Consider the following 22,666-nt stretch of genomic DNA (forward strand, 5'->3'; position numbering starts at 1 on the left):
ACCTCGCTCGGGGAGCAAGGTTGTTGGGAAACGCCGGCTTGGAGCCGCTGCCGTACGAACGGCAGCGGCTCCAAGGCGCCCTCCCCCCCACTCCCCCCCTTCACTTACCTGGTCTCCGGCCCTCCGGCGCGTTGCCAGACTGCTGATTGGAGTGGGTTGTAGGGATTGTATCATTCCAATTTTGTTCCACCTACACTGGCTTCCAATTTGCTTCCAGGCTCAATTCAAGGTCCTGGAATTAACCTGGTGTGGCCTGGAACCAACCTACCTTAAGGGCTGTGTTCTCATATATGAATATACTCAATTACTCTGTTCAACTTCAAAGAAGCTGCTTTGGTTGCCCCCACCATCTGAGGCTAGAGGGGTGACAACCTGAGAAAGGGATTTCTCAGTCATGATGCCAAAACTTTGGAACTCCCTCCCCAGTGACATTCGTCGGTGTGTGTGTTCTGCCAGCATGTCAAGACTGTTTTGACTGGCATATCCCCAGTCACCTCTATTGGCCCTCCTCCCTGATTCTGATGTATATGTGTTCCTACTAAATCATTTTATAATTTGAAAGACTTTTATGTGTTCTAATGTTTTTATGTGTGCTTCCTTGGATCAGATGAGAAGGTGGCATAAAAATGTGAAAAGAAAGAAAATTAAAACAAGCAAATGAAATAGCACAACATGGCTTAATGAACAATATTGTCACATACTGCTACTTTGAAATCTCCTTAAACCTAAAGGAACATTCTTCCAACTCAAGTGGCTCTTTCACTGATGCAAAAAGAAATTTGCAAATTCCCTAATTCTGATGAGACAACTGGGGTTTATTTAAAGGCTTTCACGCATGTATTTGTTTTTATTTTGAATCCAGCACTTTAGAGATTTTCCTGGTATGCAAGATCATATCTGTGTAACAAGCACCTGCTTTTAGTTAAGGGGTTTTGAAGCATTTTCAGCTGTGAGATTTTCAGGGTCTGGAAAGGCTATTGCATTTCTTTGCCTCTCTCTAAAGAGTAGTATCCAGTGTCACACCTCAGGGAAGGCATTTTTGTCTATGTTTAGGAACGCACAAGCAATTTTTCAAAGGCCTACTTCTTGCTTGGGAAAGTTTAAAGTTAAGATACACAAGCTTCTTTACAAGGATATTAATCAGGATTAGGATATTTACATTAGGAATGTAACTACATTTCCAAGGAAGGACCACAGTACTGATACCTTGCAAAATTTCATGATGATCTCAATGTCATCATCTGCCCCTACCAGTTTCAGTGTGTTGTCTTCCTTGGCCTCAGCTATAATATTAATGGTTTAATCCTATGGCCTTAGACTCCAGTAACTCTTCATATGGTTATAGGAATCTTTTATTTCATGGCTTATTCCTATAGTCTGCAGAATTTCCTTGTCATGCTACAAGCCATATTCAAAATGAAGACTGATCACCAGAAACACTGTCTTTTTGCACATGTACAAGATCTTGTGTACTGTCTCTATTTAAACTGAGCTAAACTAAAAATGAGAGCCAGCATTGTATAGTGGTTAAGGTGTAAGACTAGCACCTGGGAAACCTAGCTTCAAATCCTCAGGGTCAGGTCACCACAGAAACTTGCTGGGTGACCTGACCCTGGCTAGTATATGGATGGGGGACCTCCAAGAAATACTAGGGTCCTGACGCGGAGATATACAATGGCCAACCACTTCTAAACATGTCTTGTCTTGAAACCGTAAAGACTGCCATAAGTCTGCTGTGACTTGACAGGAAAAAAACAAACTAGAAGTCCTCTTCTCAACTAAGATACCCTAAGATCAGAGGTGGGATTCAGCCAGTTCACACCAGTTCTTCCGAACCGGTAGCTAACCAGCTAAATCCCACCATGGCACCACCCCAGGGCTGCTCCAGATTGGGCCACCAGCCCAGAGTCACTTGGCCCTATCGGCACGGTGCGTGGCCTTCGGGGGAGGGCCGGGAGGCCTGCAGGAGTGCCAGTAGGGCAGGCCACCCCAGCAGGCCGCATGCACGGTCTGCCAGGGTGGCTTGCCCTGCTGGTGCTCTTACATTCCTTATCTGTCAATCTTCCTTCACCCCTTTTACATAAGTATTCTCCTCTCTCTCTACTCCACCCCCTTCTGTAGCAATTCTCTCTTACCTACTTCTCCCCTCACCCTTTGTATGTCGATCTTTCCCCTCTTATGCCAGCCTTTCTCAGACAATGCCCCCTTTCTCCCCCTTCCTGAATCTGCCTCTTTTCCATCTATTTTTTTTGCCCAAACTCCTCCTCTTTGTTTTCCCTTCTTCAGATAACTTTCCCTTTTACCCCTCCAAGCCAATTCTCCTTCTTTCCCTTTCTCTCTCTTCCCAAAACTAATCCCCCTTCATTTCCTTTCTCTCTCCCTGCCCTAAGCCAATCCCTCCATATTTCTCTCCCACACCCCTTGCTTATTATTTCTTATCTTTGAGTCTGGTGATGGCAGTAGTAGCTGGAAGCTGCTTTAAGCCAGGAGCCACTTCCAGTGGCTACTGGGCCGGGAACCTCTCCCAAAAACTGCCACTTCCATAGTTGGGTCTGGAACAGCTCCATGCATCCTCTGCCATAATGGCTGGGCCGAGAGCCTTTCCTGCCATCTGCTACTGCCCAGCCCAGAGAAGCTTCTGGAGTCTGCCACCGGGCCCAGACTGGCTCCCAGCATCTGCTGCCACCATGTCCAGGTCCAGCAGCAGATCCCAGCTCTTCTATGGCCAGGCTTCACTGTTGCAGCACCAAGGCCCTCAAAGGTTAAGTATGTTGTCTGTTCATAAGCAGACAACACTATTTTACTTTTGGAGAAATTACCACCACCACCACCACCACCGTGTATTTTTAAAAGATTTTTCTGCAAATGTAGGGATTCCCAGGTTTGTAGAAATATCTGCTTTGGCCCAGATCCATGAGTTTACAGATCTGCAGACAGGGGACACACTTGGGGAATAGTGCATAGATACTTAATAGCTTTTGGGGTATCTGGCAGTCGATCACCATGTTTAATAATTGTGGACCTCTGCTGGAAAATTCCAGCCAAACCTGCATGACCAAAAACTGCAAACATAGTAAAAAGGGTGTGCTATCATAAACATCTAAAATTTCCTATGCTGTATTGAACCATATCCCCAAATGTTTTACTACAAAAAAGGTAGTCACAATTAACATAACACATTCAAAATAATTCCTTTCATGCATTATTATGATGATCTTTATCTCCTCTGCAATAAGTATGCAAGTGTGGGAATCTTAGTGCACTGATAACAAGCTGCTCCTCCCTACGTCCTGCAGTTTTAGTGCTAGTGTGGGTGACTGGTCAAAGCTAAAAGCTAGGAAAAGCTACAGAAACTTAAAAGTCTACCTCGGAGATGATACTTGGCCTAGGAGTGGTAGGGAAACCCATAATAAAAGGTGTCCCACTCTCAGGTCAGATGGCCAACAGCCTGTTTGTGTCCAACAATATCAATTGGTAGCAAACTCAGGAATGGCTACTTTCATGTTACAGCTCTGTTACCAGTGTGGCTTGGTTGTTAGTAGGTTGGATCTGCCATGGAAGACTGCTTGGTGACACACTCTCTCACATGGCTGCTGTTAGGATACAATGTCAAACTGCATTGGAGAGAACTATCATGAAAGCTACTTTGGGTTTCCCACTGGGGAGGAAGACTAGATAAACTGAAGTAAACAAATAAGAAATGCATCACAAATTTATTGTGGCATAGGGTCTGGCATTTCACTAAGGCTCATTCCGCACACGCAGAATAATGCACTTTCAAGCTGCTTTCAGGGCTCTTTGAAGCTGTGCGGAATGGCAAAAACAGTTGTGAAAGCAGCTTGAAAGTGCATTATTTTGCGTGTGCGGAATGAGCCTAAGCAAAAGATTTGTTCAGATGACCATCAAAATGTTGTGGGTTAAGTATTTTGAAAACATTAAAAGCATCAGAATATATACTTTATTCAATAAGTTTTAATATGTCACTACTAATTAGTTGCTGTCATTAGCATAACTGTGATTATGCAAAAATTAATTAAATTCTTCAAAAATATAATTATTACAGAGTTTTACAATGGTCGATTCCCCACTGAGGATTAGATGTGTGTTCGTCACAGCAAATATCTAGGTTTCCTGCAAAACTCCCCACTACACCAGCGCATTCATACCATTTTTGCCCCCCCCCCCCCGCACGTGTTATTTTAGTACCTGCATGGAAGTAGACCTTTTTAAAAAATGTGTGGGCAATCTGGAGCGGTGGGGAAGTTGGGGAGGGAGTGAATCCAGATTCATTTTTCCCGCCGCTGGTAGTAACGTGGAGCCTCCCATCCAATGAGAACGCAGGCATCTACACAAAGGCATTCTTGGCTTTGAGGAATATCTGACTGTAGGCAGGGACTGACTTTTATGCAGAACATCTGGTCTACTATATATACTTGAAGAATATGTCCTATGTGCTCAATGAAAAATAGAACATCTTGCAGTAAGGCAGCCCAATCCAATGAAGGGGTAGTTCTGCAGCACCCAGGGACAGCAGCCACACTACCTCTAAAGAAGTTTCAGGCTGCGCACCACGCACAAAAACTGCAAAAACTCCCTGGCTGCTCTGCAAATCCCCAATGCAGCTCAATGGGCTGTGCCGACCTTTTGGATGGCGTAAATCTCTTCCATCAAAAGGGGGCATTACCAGGTTGAAAGCCACTGGAAGCCAAATAACGTTGGTTGCAAAGCCCTTGGAACAGCCCCATTGACCCCAGCGTGGGCTCATACACAAAGAAGCTCTGGCACAGAGGCTCGAACAGTACCCAGGCATTGTGTTGCTGTATGGCAGCCCAACACTATCATAACTGGCCCTGTAGAAGCATAGATGCCACTTATATCAGCATTAGCTGGCATCAGCGCCGGCACGGGGGTCATGCCGGTTCCAAAGCCCTTTCCACCACCACCCTCTTTGGACTGCACAATTGGTGACAGCATTTGGTTTCCACTGTCACAAATATTCAGTGGGTGGAATTTTAGGAGCTACGATGCTATGACAAGTAGTAAATCCTATTGTGCTGAACAATACAATGGGATTAGACAACTGTTGGTGGGTAAACAGTGCCCACCAAGGGGGCTAATCTCTCCTGCCTTTCCTCCGCCTTGGCCACCTTTTAAAATTTGTTCTTCCCCTTCTTCTCTGCCTGTCACTCTTTATCCTGCTATCTTCCATAGGCACACATCCCTTTGCAAAGATGGATCCCAGATTTGGCAAGGTGGGGAGCCAGCCTGTGAAGATGGAAATATTTCTCCCCATCTCCATAGGCATAGGCGTGCACGCACGCACGCACACACACACACACACACACACACACGTTTGCAAAGCTGAATCCTGGCTTTGGCAAGCAGGAGAAGCAGGGTGCTTGTGAGGATGAGGAGAGTTCTACCTATCTACATAACCCCCCACCCCCAGTTTGCAAAGCTGAACTCTGTTCTTGAGAGGGGAGGGAGAGAAGGGAAGGGAAGGAAGTCCAGCCAGCCAGTGCACTGGCAGCCTGCCCTGGAATTGCACCAATTTCTTGGAAGGGGTTGTGCTTATGTGGGCTGCTGGTGTTTTGTGGGTGCCTACAGAGATGTGCAAGAAAAAGGCAATCCAATCAAAAGGGTTCTGCAGTATTTCTCAAACTGTTTGCACAGGGATATGGCAGTTGCCACAGTAGGAAGGAAAAAAATGAGGGCAACACAGGCTCTCTTTTCCACACTCCAGGCACTTGTCCTTTGCCCTTGGCTGCTTGGAGGTTTTAGGAGACAGATGGGAAGTAAACAACTTCCTTTCTTCTTTCCCTCATTCTCCATCCCTCCCTGACACAGAGAGACCTGGATGCACATCCCCATCCCTTCCCCCCATTTGCCGTTGGCGGCACCCAGTCCTCCTCAGTAGAGTCCCACCTCCTTCCCACTATATGGAACCAGTGTTGCACTGGGTGGCATAGGGCAAATACTCCTTTCAAGAGTAACCACCACATTCCTCTGATTTGTGTTGCTTTTTACTAGTTCAGTGTAAGCCACACCCCCAGGCCATGTGTGTGTGGCGGTTGGATGGAAGTGAATCGTGCATGGAGACTGGCTGGAAGTTAGTCGTCTCCTCCTTCAAGGCTTACTCAATTTTATATAGAGATTGAAATGCATTTAACATTTGCTTTTAACTTCTCATCACCCTTCCCTTGTTTTGCTCTCCACCCAGGGGCGTAACGAGGCAGCCCTGGGCAAACTGTAGCCCTGGGCAAAACCTGAGTTGGATGCCCCCCCCCCCCCACCATGGGCGGCCACTCCACCACGACCAATTTTTTTTGGCACCAAGACATTGGTGCCTGCAGGGGGTGCATTTTTAGACATATCAGCACCACAATTTCAGCATATCATCAGGAGACTGTCCTTACGCTACTCCCCCAGTTTGGTGAGGTTTGGTTCAAGGAGTCCAAAGTTATGGACTCCCAAAGGGAGTGCCCCATCCCCCATTGTTTCCAATGGGAGCTAATAGGAGATGGGGCTACAGTTTGAGGGTCCATAACTTTGGCCCCCCTGAACCAAACTGCACCAAACCTGGGGGGTATCATCAGGGCAGTCTCCTGATGAGACCCTGAAAGTTGTGAGACTGAGCCTTCAGAAATGTCCCCCCCCCCCCCAGCCTGCAACCCCCATGGACAGCAATACAGAAAACTCAATGCAGAACAAAGATTCTTGGGCAAATTTCTGGGATGTTCCTGCATGGGGCGCATTTTTGGATGTATCGGCACCAAAATTTTAGAGTATCATCTGGAAACTGTCCTTATGTTTGGTGCAGTTTGGTTTAGGGGGTCCAAAATTATGGACCATCAAAGGGGGTGCCCCATCCCCCATTCTTTGCTAAGGAGATGGGGGCTACCCTTTGAGGGTCCATAACTTTGGACCCCCTGAACCAAACTGCACCAAACTTGGGGGGTGCCATCATCTCCAGATGATACCCTGAAATTTTGGTGCCGATACATCCAAAAATACACCCCATGCAGGAACATCCTAGAAATTTGCCCAAGAATCTTTGTTCTGCATTGAGTTTTCTGCATTGCTGTCAATGGGGGTTGCAGGCTGGGGGGGGGGCACATTTCTGAAGGCACAGTCTCAAAACTTTCAGGGTCTCATCAGGAGACTGCCCTAATGATTCCCCCCCAGGTTTGGTGCAGTTTGGTTCAGGGGAGCCAAAGTTATGGACTTTCAAACGTGTAGCCCCCATCTTCTATTAGCTCCCATTGGAAACAATGGGGGATAGGGGCACCCCCTTTGGGAGTCCATAACTTTGGACTCCCTGAACCAAACCTCCCCAAACTTGGGGGTAGCATAAGGACAGCCTCCTGATGATACGCTGAAATTTTGGTGCCGCTAGCCCAAAAACTGCGCCCCCTGCAGGCCGAAAATTGAAAACCACTAAAATACCCAAAAACGAACCCAGCATTTTGATGCCCCCCACAAGGTGATGCCCTGGGCAGCTGCCCACCTTGCCCAATGGGCATTACGCCAGTGTCTCCACCTTTTATTCCCCTCCCTCCTCCCAACCTCCTCCCCTTCTGAACTCCCTCCACTTTAACCATGGCTGGGACAGGGTCCACTTGCTCCTTTCCCCCCACCACAACCTGGTGGGCACAGCCAGCTTGCCACCATTGGGCCCAGAAGCCGGGATTTGATGGGAGAACTTTGTGGCCCTGGAGACACCCCACCCACCACCAGCCTCTCCAGCCTCACCTCAACTTTTTCACCAGAGTGTCAGGGGCTCCTTGGTAAGTGAAGATGGGGTGGGGCTGTGCTTGGCACAGGTGTTGGGTAGGCCTGGGGTGGCAGGGGTGAAGTGCAGAGCGGCAGTGGTTGCTTCTGGAGGAGGGTGGCAGGGGGCTGGCTGGGATCCAAGGGATGTGGGGGGGGGCAATTGTCATGCAGGAGAGGTGGGAAAGAGCGGGCAGGAGAATGGGGAGGCTTGTGCCAGGCTCGGTGGGGAAGGCAGCTTGCTGCTGATGCCCTGCTGGGCCCAACTTGGTCTTTGGGGGGTGGGAGAGAGTGGGAGAATGGGGAGGCTTGGGCCAGACGCAATGGGGAGGGTGGCTTGTCACTGATGCCTCACCGGTCCCAGCGTAGTCTTCGCGGGTGGAAGAGGGAGGGCGAAGGGAGGCTTCTGTAGGGTCCAGCAGGGAGGGCAGTTTGCTGCTGCTGTCTTGGCAGGCCAGCTTGTTCCTTAGTCGGGGGAAGGTGGATAGGGGACTGGTTGGGCTGTGAGGAATGCACTGCCAACCAATTGCCATACAGGACTTCCACTGATGGAAGTGAGTCCTACAAGCTGACTGGTTGGAAGTGTATTGTTGCCTCATGTTCCATCCCATGTTTTAGGACAGAAATACAAAGTAACCTCTTTATTCTTAACCTCCTGCAATTTTTTTCTAGAAAAATCACATATATAAATATAGGATCAATTCATTCCATAGCCAGAAACTTATGTCAAATATTTACTGCCATTATCATTTTTGGAACTTGCTTTGGCCAAATATCAAAAGAGAAACAGTCAAATTTGAAAATGTTTTACAAAGCAATCAAATTTGGAAGAAAACAGGTAGGAATGTTCGGAATTATAAGGAAACTATCCAAGTAGTCTCTTAACAGACAGCCTGCTATATTTTGAAAGAAGTGTGATGGTGATATAAACTGGAAAGACATAGCAGAACATTATCTAAAGAGGAACTAAAAAGTTTAAAACGTTAGAAAGATAAATTAGAGACTTAAAATTCCACAGAAGGTATTCTTAAGAAAGAATGAAATCCTACCTTTTAAGTTTCCCTTTTTGCTTTTTTTGTGGAAACTTTTTCCTGCTGAAGAAAGTAATCTTCTACCCATCCTTCCACACCAAAAGAACAGATGTAATTTTACTGGACCAGTACCGTTTTCTATAATTAACTATGCCTTGCTCCTAATAAGAGATCAGTTTTTCCACTTTCACTGAGATTATTTCATCACCTTTCAACTATTATGACTTACACCCTAGTATGAAACTTATGATTAAAAAACGGTGTATTTCTAAAAGGATAAAAATGATAGCCAGTGGAGTGTTTCAGCTGTATGTTCACAGCTCTACTCAGCCATGGGAGCCACTTCACACATTACCATGTTTAGGCCAACATGTAATTGTGGCAAGCGTAAGTGCAACAGTCATTGTTTGCAAGGAGAGGCCATTAAGGAGATAGCATTCATCAGGAAAGTGGGACTGGCTTGGCTTCCTATCAAGAATATATTTATTAGCAAAGCCAGATTTACATTGTGCAACAATTTCTGGGTGGCCTTGGACAAGCTATACACATTCCCACATCATAAGGACTATTGTGAGAAAATGGGAAATTTCACGAACACCACACAGACTTCTTCAGAATAAAATTAGATTATAAACATTATCAACTGCCGCTAATTTGAACACTGCTTAGTTTTGTGCACCTGAGTCCTAAATATTGATGTTGGCAGCTCAAATTTAACTATGTTACTCCAACATTCAGAAGGATCAAAGAATAGTTAGGACTGGAACATAGAGCCTTGATTAATTTGCATTTTGTAAAATTTTCAGTTCCAGATAAATGGATGGGAATGTTTGTAGCCACTATCATTTTAGAAAAGCGTGGGTGTTAATATGGAAAGCAATCTTAATCTTGCATTTCAAAAGGCAAGCAAAAATATCCTAAAGATCTGGTTGATTGCAAATTTGAACTGGGCAAGGATTGGAGGACCAACAATGTCAGTTGAACCACTCCTGCACAAGCCAAGACACAAGAAAAGGGCACTCTCCTTCCTCTCCTTCCCTCAGGTGAGAATGTCAAGAGAAGTCTGGGCAGAGTCTTCCCTGAAGGATCTTCTGTTTCTCTGTGTCATTTGCCCATTTTGGATTGCACACACTGTGTCTCCCTGTTGCTGTTCATACTTGGACTGAGGGGTAAAGAAGGGAGGAGCTATGACTCAGCCGAAGAACTCCTACTTTGCATACAGAAGGCTCCAGATTCACTTCCCAGCATCTCCAGTTAAGTGGATCAGATGGCAAGTGATGTGAAAGGCCTCCGCCCGAGACCCTGGACAATATTGACCTTGATGGACCAATAATGAGATTCAATATAAGGTGGTTTCATGTGTACCTCTTGGGGAAAATGGCTGACAGCTATCATGAGTGTACATAACAGTGCCTGATGGCAGTCCTTGGATCAAGGGTCATATGAGAAGCTGTAGCAAACTAGATTTGATGACAGGCCTCCAGGTTTCTAGCCCTGTTAGTTTACCATTAAAAAAACACTTTCAGTCTTCCTAGTTTGACCTATAAAATTAAGATCCATTACATAATCACAACATAGCTAGTTCTTACAGTTGGTCACAGAACAGGAAATGCCCTTCGTCCAACAAACTTTGTTACCACAAATATGTTTTCTCTCCAAAGTTGAACAGAATAGTCCATCTTTCCTGAAAATATAATGTCTAAGCACCAAAAGTACTACACAACCATGCTTATATAAATATAATCCCAAAAATGAAGTTGTAAAGATATTTACGTTTGTACTTTAACATCTGGATAATTAAACAAAACCATAACTCAAAAACAGACAGTTGTGCTGCTCTCTGCCAAATCCTTCCCTGATGGCTTTTCAAATCAATCCTGCTGTAAGACTGTACTTATTTCAGTTCTTCACTGCAGTGTAATTTTGTTTACTCGGAAGCACATCCCATGTTTACAGTGTACGTAATGTTCACACATTTATGTTTGCTGATGACTGCAACAGTGATTAAATGTTTACATCCATGGATTTATTATGACTATTAAACAAGAACCAGCTGAACCTTTACTTACTGCACTTATAGTCCACCTATCTTACGTAGATTGTAGGCAAAATGACAACTAACCATGACGCAATAAAGTAAATATAATATGCACATCAGCCGGCACTAAATAAGCCATTAGACTCTCCTGTTTTTGTTGGTAACTGTAGGTGTGAATGAGACACTATAGATAACGGAATGAACAGGGGGAAAATCATGCTTTTTACTGAAATCCAGTCATACACGCAATCACCAAGTCTAGAGCCATCAAGACTTATAAACCACACTTGCAGCCTCCAACCACTGCCCATATGCATATACAGAAAAACACACATAATTATTTTTATTAATACGATACCATCAATACTATATTTGAGAAGGGTCTGCCCAAAGGACTTTGCAGAAAAACAGAGGGAAGAGACAACTGGCAGAGACAAAGGAGAGCAACTGCAGGTACTAATCTGTCTGGGTCATTTCTTTTCTAATTATTCAGGGATAGGTGCTTGCTTGAAAAAAGTTTCCTCTGGGGCTCTCCAAAGTCTGTCAGCCAGCCAGGTCTGTGCTACTTCAACAAGACTACATTATCCTTAGGTTCTCCCAGTCGGAGATGAAGACAAGGGGTTCAGCTAATCCACACTGACTGGTCGCCCTGACATGCAGTCTCCAGCAGAGATCTAATTTTCAAGAATTCCAGCCAACTACTGCTATCATGCATAATTATGATCACTCTGCCACAAGCTATACAACCACCACTTCTTTCTTTCTCAGAGTTCCTTTGGACATTTTTACACGCCTGCAGCCCAGGAAGGGACCACCGTTGTCTATGGGGAGAGCCAGTGGCTCAGTCCCTGACTTAACGCAGTCTTTGGTACCTCTGCCCTCGGCCTCAATCAACTTTTTCAATCTGCTCCTGGAAGAAAAGTTACAGGGAATCCACTGAAGCAACTGATTCTCCTTTTCATTATGTCCCAGAGGGAAACCCTAGAGGTTTCCCGCTGAGATATTAATACTGCCTGGGCTTGCCTTACCAGCTTGACTTTAAAAAAAAAAAAAGGCATCACCACAATGGAAACATTCAGAGAAGCTAATTCAGGTGAGGCTTGAGTCCGGGCGCTGGGGAATCCCACAAATCAGCCTTCCCGAACAAAAAGTGACCCTCTGGCTTAGCCGATGCCGTCGCCATAACGCAGGCATCTTACCACGCTATTCAGCAAAATGTGGAAGCGATAAAGTAACAATTGGGCGGCTCGAAGCTTTTGTTTACTCAGATTCCCGCTTCAACCCCAGATTTCATTCAACAAAACGCAAATGCTGCTAAAAATAGGGAAGGGGAGAGGGAGGCCCGCTTGCTTCCTGCAACAGTTTTGGCACGAGAGCGAGCAAAACAAACCGAATCCGATGGGGCGGGAGAGAATAAGCCGCCAGCTCCTCCGTGACTGCTGCGGAGTCCAGCGGCTCCATCGCGGCGAGACAGGCCGAGAGGCCCCTGCAGCTCAATAGCCAAGCTCCTTGTCTGAATCCCGGTTCCTAAGTTGAGCCTTGGATTCGGTTCTTCCCACGCCAGGGCATGTAAAGAAGCCGTGGAATATTCCTGAGCATATGTAGAGGGTTTCTCTAAAAACAACAGGCTTGCTTTTTTAAAACAAAAACAAAAACCTGTTCAACTCAGATTTGGATTTAGAAAAGAGACGCTTTTAACACGGGGCAACGCCCACCAGATTTGGAAAAGCGAAATGGATGCTTCGCAGGGTTTGCTTTTATTGTGGCTAACCCGACGAACGTGGATCCTCTGTCCTAAGGAGATAGTTACAGCGGGATGAGCGAAATCTCCCCCAGTAAGGACCACAAACAGCCTGAGCCTCGGGTGTTCGCCTAACGAGCGCTTCTGCAGCACGCGTTAACAACCACGCTCGCGAATGCCCGATTGGGACAGCCCCGCAGCTGCGAACTCTCAGTCAGGGCAGCATAGCCTGGTGCACGCATTCAGTGGTCCTTCACACGCTGCTGGCGCTCACCGCACGGCGAAGCCCGCTTCTGCGCACGTTCACTCGAAAGCTCAACGGGACCCCTTCGGGGGTGCGAGCGCCAGGATGCAACCTGAGCGGCAAACCCCGTTCAACTTCGCGGGACTCGCGTGCAAGGAAATGCGCCCAGGCGTTGGACGGGGCTTGCCGCTCAGGTTAGATCCCGGCGCTCGCACGCTCGGCGTTGCCCACCACTCTGTTCCAGGCAGAAGGCTGGGAAGCCCGAAGCAGCGCCGGGCAGGAAGGCAGCGAAGGCAGGGCGCCCTCCCGGCGCATCCTCCGCCTGCCAGGGGCAGAGGCGCCGCGCTGTCGGGCCTCGCTTACCTTGAGCGGCGGGTTCTGCCAGGCTCCGCGTGTGCAGCCACAGCAGCAGCGGGAGCAGGAAAGGGCTCCTCTCTCGGCCGCCCGGCCCGAACTGCCGCGGCATTCCTGAGCCGGCTCCTCGTCCGTCCTCACGACTCCACCATGCAGCGCTCCGGAGCCGCAGCGTTTGCAGGGGCTCTTCCCGCCCAGGCCGTCGAACCGCCGCCGCCGCCGCGCGCTCTCCGGCCCTGCTCAGCCTCCTGGCTTGTCACTTTCCCAGCGCTTCAGACCGACCTATCCCAGGCTGAGGCAGCCCCGCCGGCCGGAGGCGGCAGTCTTGCCTGGTTCGCCAGCGCCCCCAGCTGGCCGCGTCCCGGTAGAAACAAACAAAAAAGGCAGAGCCAAAAGTATGCTTTTTCCTTGGATAATGTCCAGCGTCCAAAGTTAGCTCATGACGAGCCCTTCACGTACAGCTACTTTGGGAGTAAGTCCCACTAGAAAAAAAGGGAGGAGCAGGGTCAAGTTAAATAAGGATTCACACAGATTCACCAGCAACACCTGGTTTTGATTCTTACTTCAGTTGAGAGTAAATACCAATAATAAAAGGTATTGTACATATTTTGTTCCTGGTCTTGGATTTTGTGTGGACCCATATGGCTGTTGAAAAACTTTTTTAAAAATCCTAGGGCCTACCACTGAACATTAATTAAAAGATTTCCCATGGCAAATGCACATTTCATCAGCACTGATGTCTAGAATTTCAGACAGGGGCAGCCCTTCTGTTTTTTGATGACTAGTTAGTGGCCCTTTCCCCACTCACCTTTGTCCGAGGGTTGCTGTGCGCAATTCCCGGCGCGCACAATTCCTGGCGCGCACCCTGGCTTCCCCATGACCCCGCGCTGCGTGGGGTCGTCAAAAGGCGCAATTCAAAAGGCACCAGGAATTGCGCGTGCCCAGGGGGCGCGAGAGAGGCAGCATCGGGGCGGCTGCGTTCTCGCCGCTCCTGAAGTGGGGAGGGCAGCTGAACCCCGCACTATTTTAGGAGAGTAGCGTGGGGTTTATGGTAAGTGGGGAAAGGGCCAGCACCGTGTGATGGTTAAGAGTGGTGGACTCCATTTTGGAAACCGGGTTCGATTCCCCACTCCTCCACTTTGGGCCAGTCACAGTTCTCTCAGAACCCTCTCAACCCAGGCAATGACAAGCCACCTCCAAACATCTCTTGCCTTGAAAACCGCTGTTTCCACCATTACAGTTAGTGACTGGCTGTTGATGCTGCTGCTTAGTGGCTGCCTCTTTGCAAAGGTCTGCATCTTGTCAGTAATATTATACATTATAGTGCATTTGAGCATATACAGAATGTCTTTCCTCCATTACTGATAACCACACATCTGATAGCTGAGCTTCAAAGCTACAGGATTTGATGTCAAGGCAGTAATATGTCTCTCCTCTGATTTTAGAGCCCTGCATTCTGGACTGCAGTCAGTACTGCCACACTGGAAAGCCAGTGCCAGCAATAGCTGTAACTTAGTAGGGCTGTACAGATGGAAAGTTTGCATTAGTTTTCAAACTCTGTCATTTGCAGTTCTAAAATGAGTTAAATCCCATCCAAATAACATGATTTATGTATTATTAAACAGGTTTATGAGTAGAGTTTGTGTGTTTTATGTCTTCAGTTTGTCAAGTATACTGGTATATAATAGCTCTCAATTTCACTGGTTTTGAAAAATGTGAATTTGTTTATTACAAAGGAGAATGGCATGGCTAGGGGCCTCCCCAAATCATGACTGCTCCATAGTTCCTACCAATTTAAATCCTATTCGCATTCAGTCTCAGTCTGAAATATGGATGGAAAAATGCATACCGGTAATTACAAATCACTTCTCAATGGAAGTCATTGGTAAAAATGTATGCTGCTTTTGGGAGTAAAATTATACCAATTACATCCTACAAAATTATTACATATGTTCAGACTTTAGCAGTATGACTACACTTGACTGAATACAAATAGACAGCCCAAACTTCATAGAAGTAAAAAAGAAGAATCTCTAATTGGCATCTAGTAGGTGGTATAAAAGGAAATAGTAGAAGGGCCTTTCCCCACTTTCGTCCTTCCCCTGTATGCCGTGCACTGCTCTCAGCACGCAGCATCCCAGGCGCGCGCCCGGCCGCCCCCACGACCCCGTGCTCTGCACGGGGCCATCAAAAGGCACAGTTGCGAAGAGCGCCTGGGATGCTGCGTGCTGAGGGGCGCGACAGCAGCAGCTTCGGGGCGGCTGCGCTGTCGCTGCCCCTCTCAGTGGGGAGTGCCGAGGGACCCTGCGCTACTCTCCTGGAGTAGCGCGGGGCTTAAGGGAAGTGGGGAAAGGCGCGAAGATAGTTCCGTCATTCCATAAGGCTCCAATAGATCCCACATTCTCAACTTGTGGCTGGAATCTAAGATAGAGTCTTAAATTCTAGTAGGCAAGTGAGCCTACTAGGTTTATGTGGATACTTAAACCTGTGGATTAGGGCTTTTTACACAGAAGTCATTTTTTTTCTACAAACTTGGGGGATCCCCCAGGCCTGCATAAAATTATGAAAACTCAAAGAAGTGGCAAGAGGGGGTTAAACCCCCCCCAAAAAACAAGCATGCCAGGAGGGTGGCTGTTATTGTTGTTTAGGCGGCTGGGCAAGTTGCTGCCTCTTCCAAGGTAGGAGGAGAGAAGGATGAGGAGGGCAGGAAAAGGAGCAAGAGTCCTTACTCTCTGTTCCTCTTTCAGTTGCTGAGGCAGCAAGTGGAGGTGGGAGTGGCACAGGAATTGTTATTGCAACTCCCTCCAAGTTGGCAAAGCTGCAGGTGGGGAGATGGCAGTGGCATAGCTAGGAAAAATGGAGCCTGGGGCAAAATCTGAGTTGTGCGCTGCCCCCCCCCCCAATATGGGTGGCCACCCTCCCCCACCATGACCAAACAACTTTTTTCCCCAAGGTCATCTCAAACTCACCATCACATTATAGAACATGCCCCAACACACAAATCTGAACACACCCAGGCCTCCCTAGTTTAAACAACATTGAAAGTGATGCTATTTTTGAAGGGGGGAATCCACCCCAAAACAGCATAACTTTCAATGTTGTTTAGACTAGAGAGCCCAGATTCTCCTTTTAAATCCCTCCCTGGTCCACCATCTGCTCTCTGACACCCATTCCAACCCCTGGTTTTCCATAATTGAAGAAAAAATGGCCTCTATTGGACTGTCAGTGGATTCACTTTGCCCTTTGTCCTATTCAGAAGCTTATAGGAAATTAAAAGGTCAACTCTACCCTAATCACCGCAGCCAAGAAAACGTGCTCCCCCTGTATTTTTCTCTCCCATTTGAACGGGGCCACTTGACACACTACCTGTATTGCTTAAAAAACCCTGTTCAAAGGAGAGCCATAATGCTCGCCAGGTTTAATGTTATGCCCTCTGCCTTGTTACATAGCAGATTTAATAATAATAATAATAATAATAATAATAATAATAATAATAATAATAATAATAATAATAATAATAATAATAATAATAGTTTGGATTTATATCCCCCTTTCTCTCCTGTAGGAGACTCAAAGGGGCTTACAATCTCCTTGCCCTTCCCCCCTCACAACAAACACCCTGTGAGGTAGGTGGGGCTGAGAGAGCTCCGAGAAGCTGTGACTAGCCCAAGGTCACCCAGCTGGCGTGTGTGGGAGTGTACAGGCTAATCTGAATTCCCCAGATAAGCCTCCACAACTCAAGCGGCAGAGCTAGGAATCAATCCCGGTTCCTCCAGATCAGAGTGCATCTGCTCTTAGCCACTGCTCTTAGCCACTAAGCCACTGCTGCAAGAAAGCAAGAAAAGCAAGAAAAGGCTAAAAGATTGTGCCCATGTAACAATGGCTCAATTGAATATCTGGCCCCCCAATTACTACACTGTCTCAGATTCAAGGAAATCAGATCCAAGTATGTGAATCTTACTCCCTTACATTTACCCCATCTCCCCGATTTAATTAGATTACACTACTTGTTGGACAACCCTGATCCTTCTCTCTGTATGAGAGTGGCAGACTTTCTCCTGGAAATTACTAAACGCCAGTAGATTTCCTTCGACCTAACATTTATTTCCTGTATTGTATATGCTTTTTAATCCGTTTTTTATTATTGTTGTACTGTTGTCTATGCCAATAAAGGCTTGCTTCTCTTTAAAATCCCCCTTAAAGGAAGAATTCACCCCTAAACAGCATCACTTTCAATGTTGTTTAGACTAGAGAGCCCAGATTCTCCTAGAGAGCCCAGATTCTCCTTTTAAATCCATTGTAAAGGGAGAATCTGGGCTCCCTAGTTTAAACAACATTGAAAGTGATGCTGTTTCAGGGTAGATTCCCCACCTGCCCCCCAAACAGCATCTCTTTCAATGTTGGTTGTTGTGGGTTTTCCAGGCTGCTTGGCCCTGGTCTGGTAGATCTTGTTCCCAATGTTTCGCCTGCATCTGTGGCTGGCATCTTCAGAGGTGTATCACAGAGAGAAGTCTGTTATACACTGTGTCTAGACTTCTTTTATAACAGACTTCTCTCTGAAGATGCCAGCCACAGATGCAGGCGAAATGTTAGGAACAAGATCTACCAGACCACAGCCACACAGCCTGTAAAACCCACAACAACCTGTTGAATGTGGTCATGAAAGCCTTCAACAATACTTTCATTGTTTTTTAATCTAGAGAGCCCAGATTCTCCCTTTAAATCCACTCCAAAGGGGGTGGATTCAAAGAGAGAACATGGGGAAAATTTGAGGGTGCCTGTCAGAGAGCAATGTTTAAGCTAACAGTACCAAAATTGTAGGCTATCTTCAGGAGACTCTCCTGATGATACCACCCAGGTTTAGTGAAGTTTGGTTCAGATGGTCCGAAGTTATGGTCCCTCAAAAGGGTAGCCCCATCTATTATTAGCTCCCATTGGATGGGGGATAGGGCACCCACTTTGGGGGTCCATATCTTTGGACCCCTTGACAAAACCTGAGTGGTATCATCAGGAAACCTGGTGGCATCATCAGGAAAGTTCACAAAACCTGGTTGGAATCAGAAGGATACTATCCTGATGATACCACCTTGGTTTAGTGAAGTTTGGTTCAGGGGGTCCAAAGTTATGGACCCTCAAAAGGGTAGCCCCATCTACTATTAGCTCCCATTGGAAACAATGGGGGCTGGGGGCACCCCCTTTGGGTGTCCATAACGTTGGACCCCCTGAATCAAACCTGGGTGGTATCATCAGGAGTGTCACCTGACAATAGCCTGAAAGTTTGGTGCCACTAGCCTTAAAACTGCACCCCCTGCTGGCCAACAACATAAAAACACTAAAAATACAAAAAAATGAGCACACATTTTTTTCTACGCTCCCAATGGTGGGCACCTGGGACATTTGGTGTGGGAGCTGTCACTGCCTCCTGTCATGTTGGCAAAGTGAGAGGAGGGGGTGCAGGAATCATTGCTCCTCCCCCCCCCGAGTTGGCAAAGGGGGAGGCTGTGGGGTAGCACAAGAATCCTTGCTCCCCACAGCTGGCAAAGTTAAAGCCTGGGGGCTACTTGAGTTGTTGTTGCCCACCCTCCTGAGCTGGTAAAGCTGGAGGCAGGGGCACAGGAGTTGTCATCTCCCTTCCCACAGCTGACAACAGAGATTGGGGGTGACATAAGGAGTGGGACATAAAGAAAGAGGCAAGAAGTGGGGGAGAAGGAAAGAGAGGTATGCGTGTCAGAAAAGGGATGGGGGAGAGGGAAGGGATCCCTTCCCCACAAGTTCTTTGCAGGTCTCTGCTTGTACAGTCTATTTACTAATACCTATTTAAATAGGTATTACTTGTCCATATCAGGTTTACTTGCCCATATCAGAATGTAAACTAAACTTGCTGTTAATACAGAAACCAGAATATGGCTGATTGAGGACAATTCTGGTTGTAAAGAAATAACTTACACTTGAAGAAAGTGGCACAAGATTGAACAAGTGAGCTCAGTTTGCCATCTTTAGGCAAAACCTTACATGGCTCTTTGATAGGGAAGGCTAACTTATGTAGAGGATATAAATAACACATTCTCTTTTTTTTAAAGCAAGCAACTTAGCCCACGAATCCTCATGCAATTAAGATTCTCTGAGCTCCAGATATTAGGCATGGTCAGTGGGCAAGAGAATGGTTTTTATGACAGTCTGTTGTTGTAGCCACCATTGACGCAGCAAAAGCTGCAGAATATATTCCATCCATTGGTTTAACTCAGGAAGTCTGAAGACTTTATGATAACTCTGCTGGAAAATGCAACAGCAGTGTAACATAAAGCTGATTTATACATTAAATGCACCAGATATATTCAGTTTGAGAGGAGGAACAAAATAATTTACAGTAATAAAACATAAAAAACATTAGTTTTAGCTGCCCATCTGCCAAACTACCCACAATTAGCAAATGCAATATACTTCCTGGCTTAGAGACTGTTCTTCAGAGCACATCAATGAAAGTTAAAACACATGGTTTGGGAATACATCTGCTCTTAATCTGCAGCATTCTGAAGTCAACACAAATATTTTTGCTATTTTCCCCTTAACTCTCAGTCATCAGAAAGCCTGTGGTGTGCTACATTGGAAGGACTGAAAATAGAATAAACATGAAAAGCAGAAGAAAGAAGAAAAACGGGGCCAGGGGTTTTGAGAGAGAGAGACAGACAGACCGAAAGATCAGGTATCTGTAACTCAGTAATAGCAAAGAATAACCAAGAGTAAGACAAAGGCAAACCCTAGGACAGATTTTACTGAGCTCTCATGGTCTGATAAACTATCAGAAGTTCAACTCTATGCAGAAGAAGCCACAGCCTTCTGAATAGCAACATTTTTTTCCTGGAACAAAGGGTTGTAGTTGATATTCTTAATGAATAAATTCTCGCAGGAAAAATGTGTATCTTATAGACAATTTGTTTTTTAATTAAGTGATAACAATGAAGCCTGTTGTCTGGGAATAATTTGAAAGCACAATAAAGTTAGCGCAAAGATGGATGTGAAAGCAAATGTTGTAATGTGAGAAATCGGCTTCAGTTCTTGGTTGCAAAGACTCATTGTGTAACATCACATTACAAAAATGCCTGTGTTTTCTTTCCAAAATACGTGTCTATCTTAGCAATACCATGTTTTATTTTCAGACATCTGGGGCAACATGTCTCACACTCTGGCAAACACTTTTGGCATCTTGTGCCGGACGGAGGAAGCCATGTGAGGTTGATTTAGGGAACAATCCGACATAGTTCTTGCTTTTAAAAAAACCTTAGGGTTCATTCTTTGGAGTACTACGTGCTATTAGTCCCTTCATTTTGACAGAATGCCTACTTGTATCTGCTAACTGAAAACCTAGAAAGCTAATGGAAACAACTGCATGTTTATAATGTGTCAAAGACCTAATGCAGAAGATTATTAACAAACAAGTGCAGTATGAAGTCACAAAAGGTTCACATGAAAACCTCCTGATTATTCTGAATAGTAACAAATAGCTCTAGAAGTCCACAAAATTAACTGAAAACCAACTCAGTAATAACTACATTGGGTTCTTCTAGACAATCTTAATCAGGAACTAAGTTATCAGTGAACCTCAGCTGTATCTACATAATGGTATACAATTAAAGAAATGAAACCAACAAGTTTCCCAGTAGTGGTAATGATATTAGGCTTTTTTGATAGCAAACTCAGAAAATTCAAAACCTGTTTAAGATCAATAAATCAGTTTAAAAATACACTCAAAATATTAATTGCCTATAGTTTTAAGAACCAGGACACCAACTTCAAGAAATGGTGGGTAAACATCAGTTATATAGTCTCCAAAACAAGGTAGATTCTAATCCTGAAAAATTTACATTCTGAATCAATAGGTTTGAATGGGCTGAGAAGGATTGAGGTGTTAATTGTGTACTGCATGCTGCTTTGAACCATGGGGGAAGGCAGGGTATGCATGCTTTGATTAATAAATATTAATCATGCATTGGGGTATAAATGTATATTATTTGCAATCACCTTCTAAACATGCATTAGTGAAATAAGCTGGGCAGGAACCACAAACATGAAGTGCACATACTTGGGTAGTTGATATCCAATTTTAGGTATTCAGTACTTCAGATTTGGAGTACATGGATCATGCCACCCATACATAGCCTATACCAGTGGTGGCGAACCTTTGGCACTCCAGATGTTGTGGACTACAATTCCCATCAGCCCCTGCCAGCATGTCCAATTGGGCGTGCTGGCAGGGGCTAATGGGAATTGTAGTCCATAACATCTGGAGTGCCAAAGGTTCGCCACCATGGGCCTATACCATAAGGCCTAGATTGTAAAGAAAATTCATATATGATTAAATGGAATGCTATTCAAGCACATTTAACTATTTACTCAACTCTGAATCTTTTCTTTAAAGGTAGGATTATCAGTCTTATTATTATCAGCAACAATATCACCAATGGGTGGCAATCACTGAGTACTGTTTTCACACCAGCACTAATGAACAGCATGCAACCCATAATATTCAAAGCTCTTGACAATTTTTGTGATGTTTATCTTCATAACAATGTTGTAAAGTAGATCACCATATTTCTTGCAAGATGGTGACTGGCTCAAGGCCACCTAATGAACCACCCCATCTTAAATTGCAGGATTACAAAATTTACACACATATGTTCTCATGCCTGAGTATGGCCGTCAATATTTATTCTGAAAGTAAGAGAATAATTCCATCATTGTTCTGTATCTTGATGAGGGGTATCATTCTTCCAAAAGAGTTATGCGAGGAATTATTGCTGTATTCGTTATTGGAGTTTTAATGAGAATTTTAAATTCTGTTTATTTGTAGTAGGAGAAGAAGGTTTTCTACTTAAACAGCAAGCCAGAGCTATCTAATCTAATAAATAACAGCGATAAAGTTATCAGATGTCTGCCTATTTGATTGCCACCAGATTTGGACATATGGCTCCCTATGGCATTTGATGCCTTAGAATATTGTCCTAGTTGTGTAAAAGAAATGTCAGAGAGAAGACATTCAGTCCCCATTGTCTAAATTTCATTTCATTCTCTAAAGGAAGAGAGGGGGAAAGTGCAAGGAGATTGGGTCACACAACCTGAAATCTGAGAGCCATCAGCCTCTTATTGAAGTTTATGAGAGTGAAAAGGCAGTTTCATCTGAAGAACAAGGGGAACTTGCATGCTGCACTAACAATGGGAGAAGTGTCTAATCCTGAGGCCTGAGGATCTTAGTAACTTCTGTGACCCTTTGAAACACTTGGAATATAAAGTTGTCTTTGCTGTGGTGGGATGCAGTCTGTCATCTGGTGAGCAGTACTAGGATTTATAAACAAGGAACAAAAATACGAAGGGGGAGAGACGGACTGTTTTTAATCTTTCTTCCTCTCCTATTAATCCTCTTCCTGTTGTACTTCTTGGGAGTATAAAAGGAAGATTTTTTAAAAAAGTCTCATCAAATATTCACTGACAAC

At 45.4% G+C, this 22,666-nt stretch overlaps 1 protein-coding gene across 1 annotated transcript in view; it reads right to left on the reverse strand.

Annotated features, from left to right (window-relative positions):
- ROR1 (receptor tyrosine kinase like orphan receptor 1) overlaps window positions 1–13,432 on the reverse strand; it is a 204,264-nt gene extending 190,832 nt beyond the window's left edge. The window contains exon 1 of the mRNA XM_048496938.1: window positions 13,188–13,432. Coding sequence (XP_048352895.1) covers window positions 13,188–13,290 — 103 coding nt within the window. The 5' untranslated portion in view covers window positions 13,291–13,432. The remainder of the gene's footprint in view (window positions 1–13,187) is intronic.
- Between the last annotated feature and the right edge of the window lie 9,234 nt (window positions 13,433–22,666).

The sequence above is a fragment of the Sphaerodactylus townsendi genome, linkage group LG05, assembly GCF_021028975.2.
Source record: "Sphaerodactylus townsendi isolate TG3544 linkage group LG05, MPM_Stown_v2.3, whole genome shotgun sequence".
Taxonomy (NCBI): domain Eukaryota; kingdom Metazoa; phylum Chordata; class Lepidosauria; order Squamata; family Sphaerodactylidae; genus Sphaerodactylus; species Sphaerodactylus townsendi.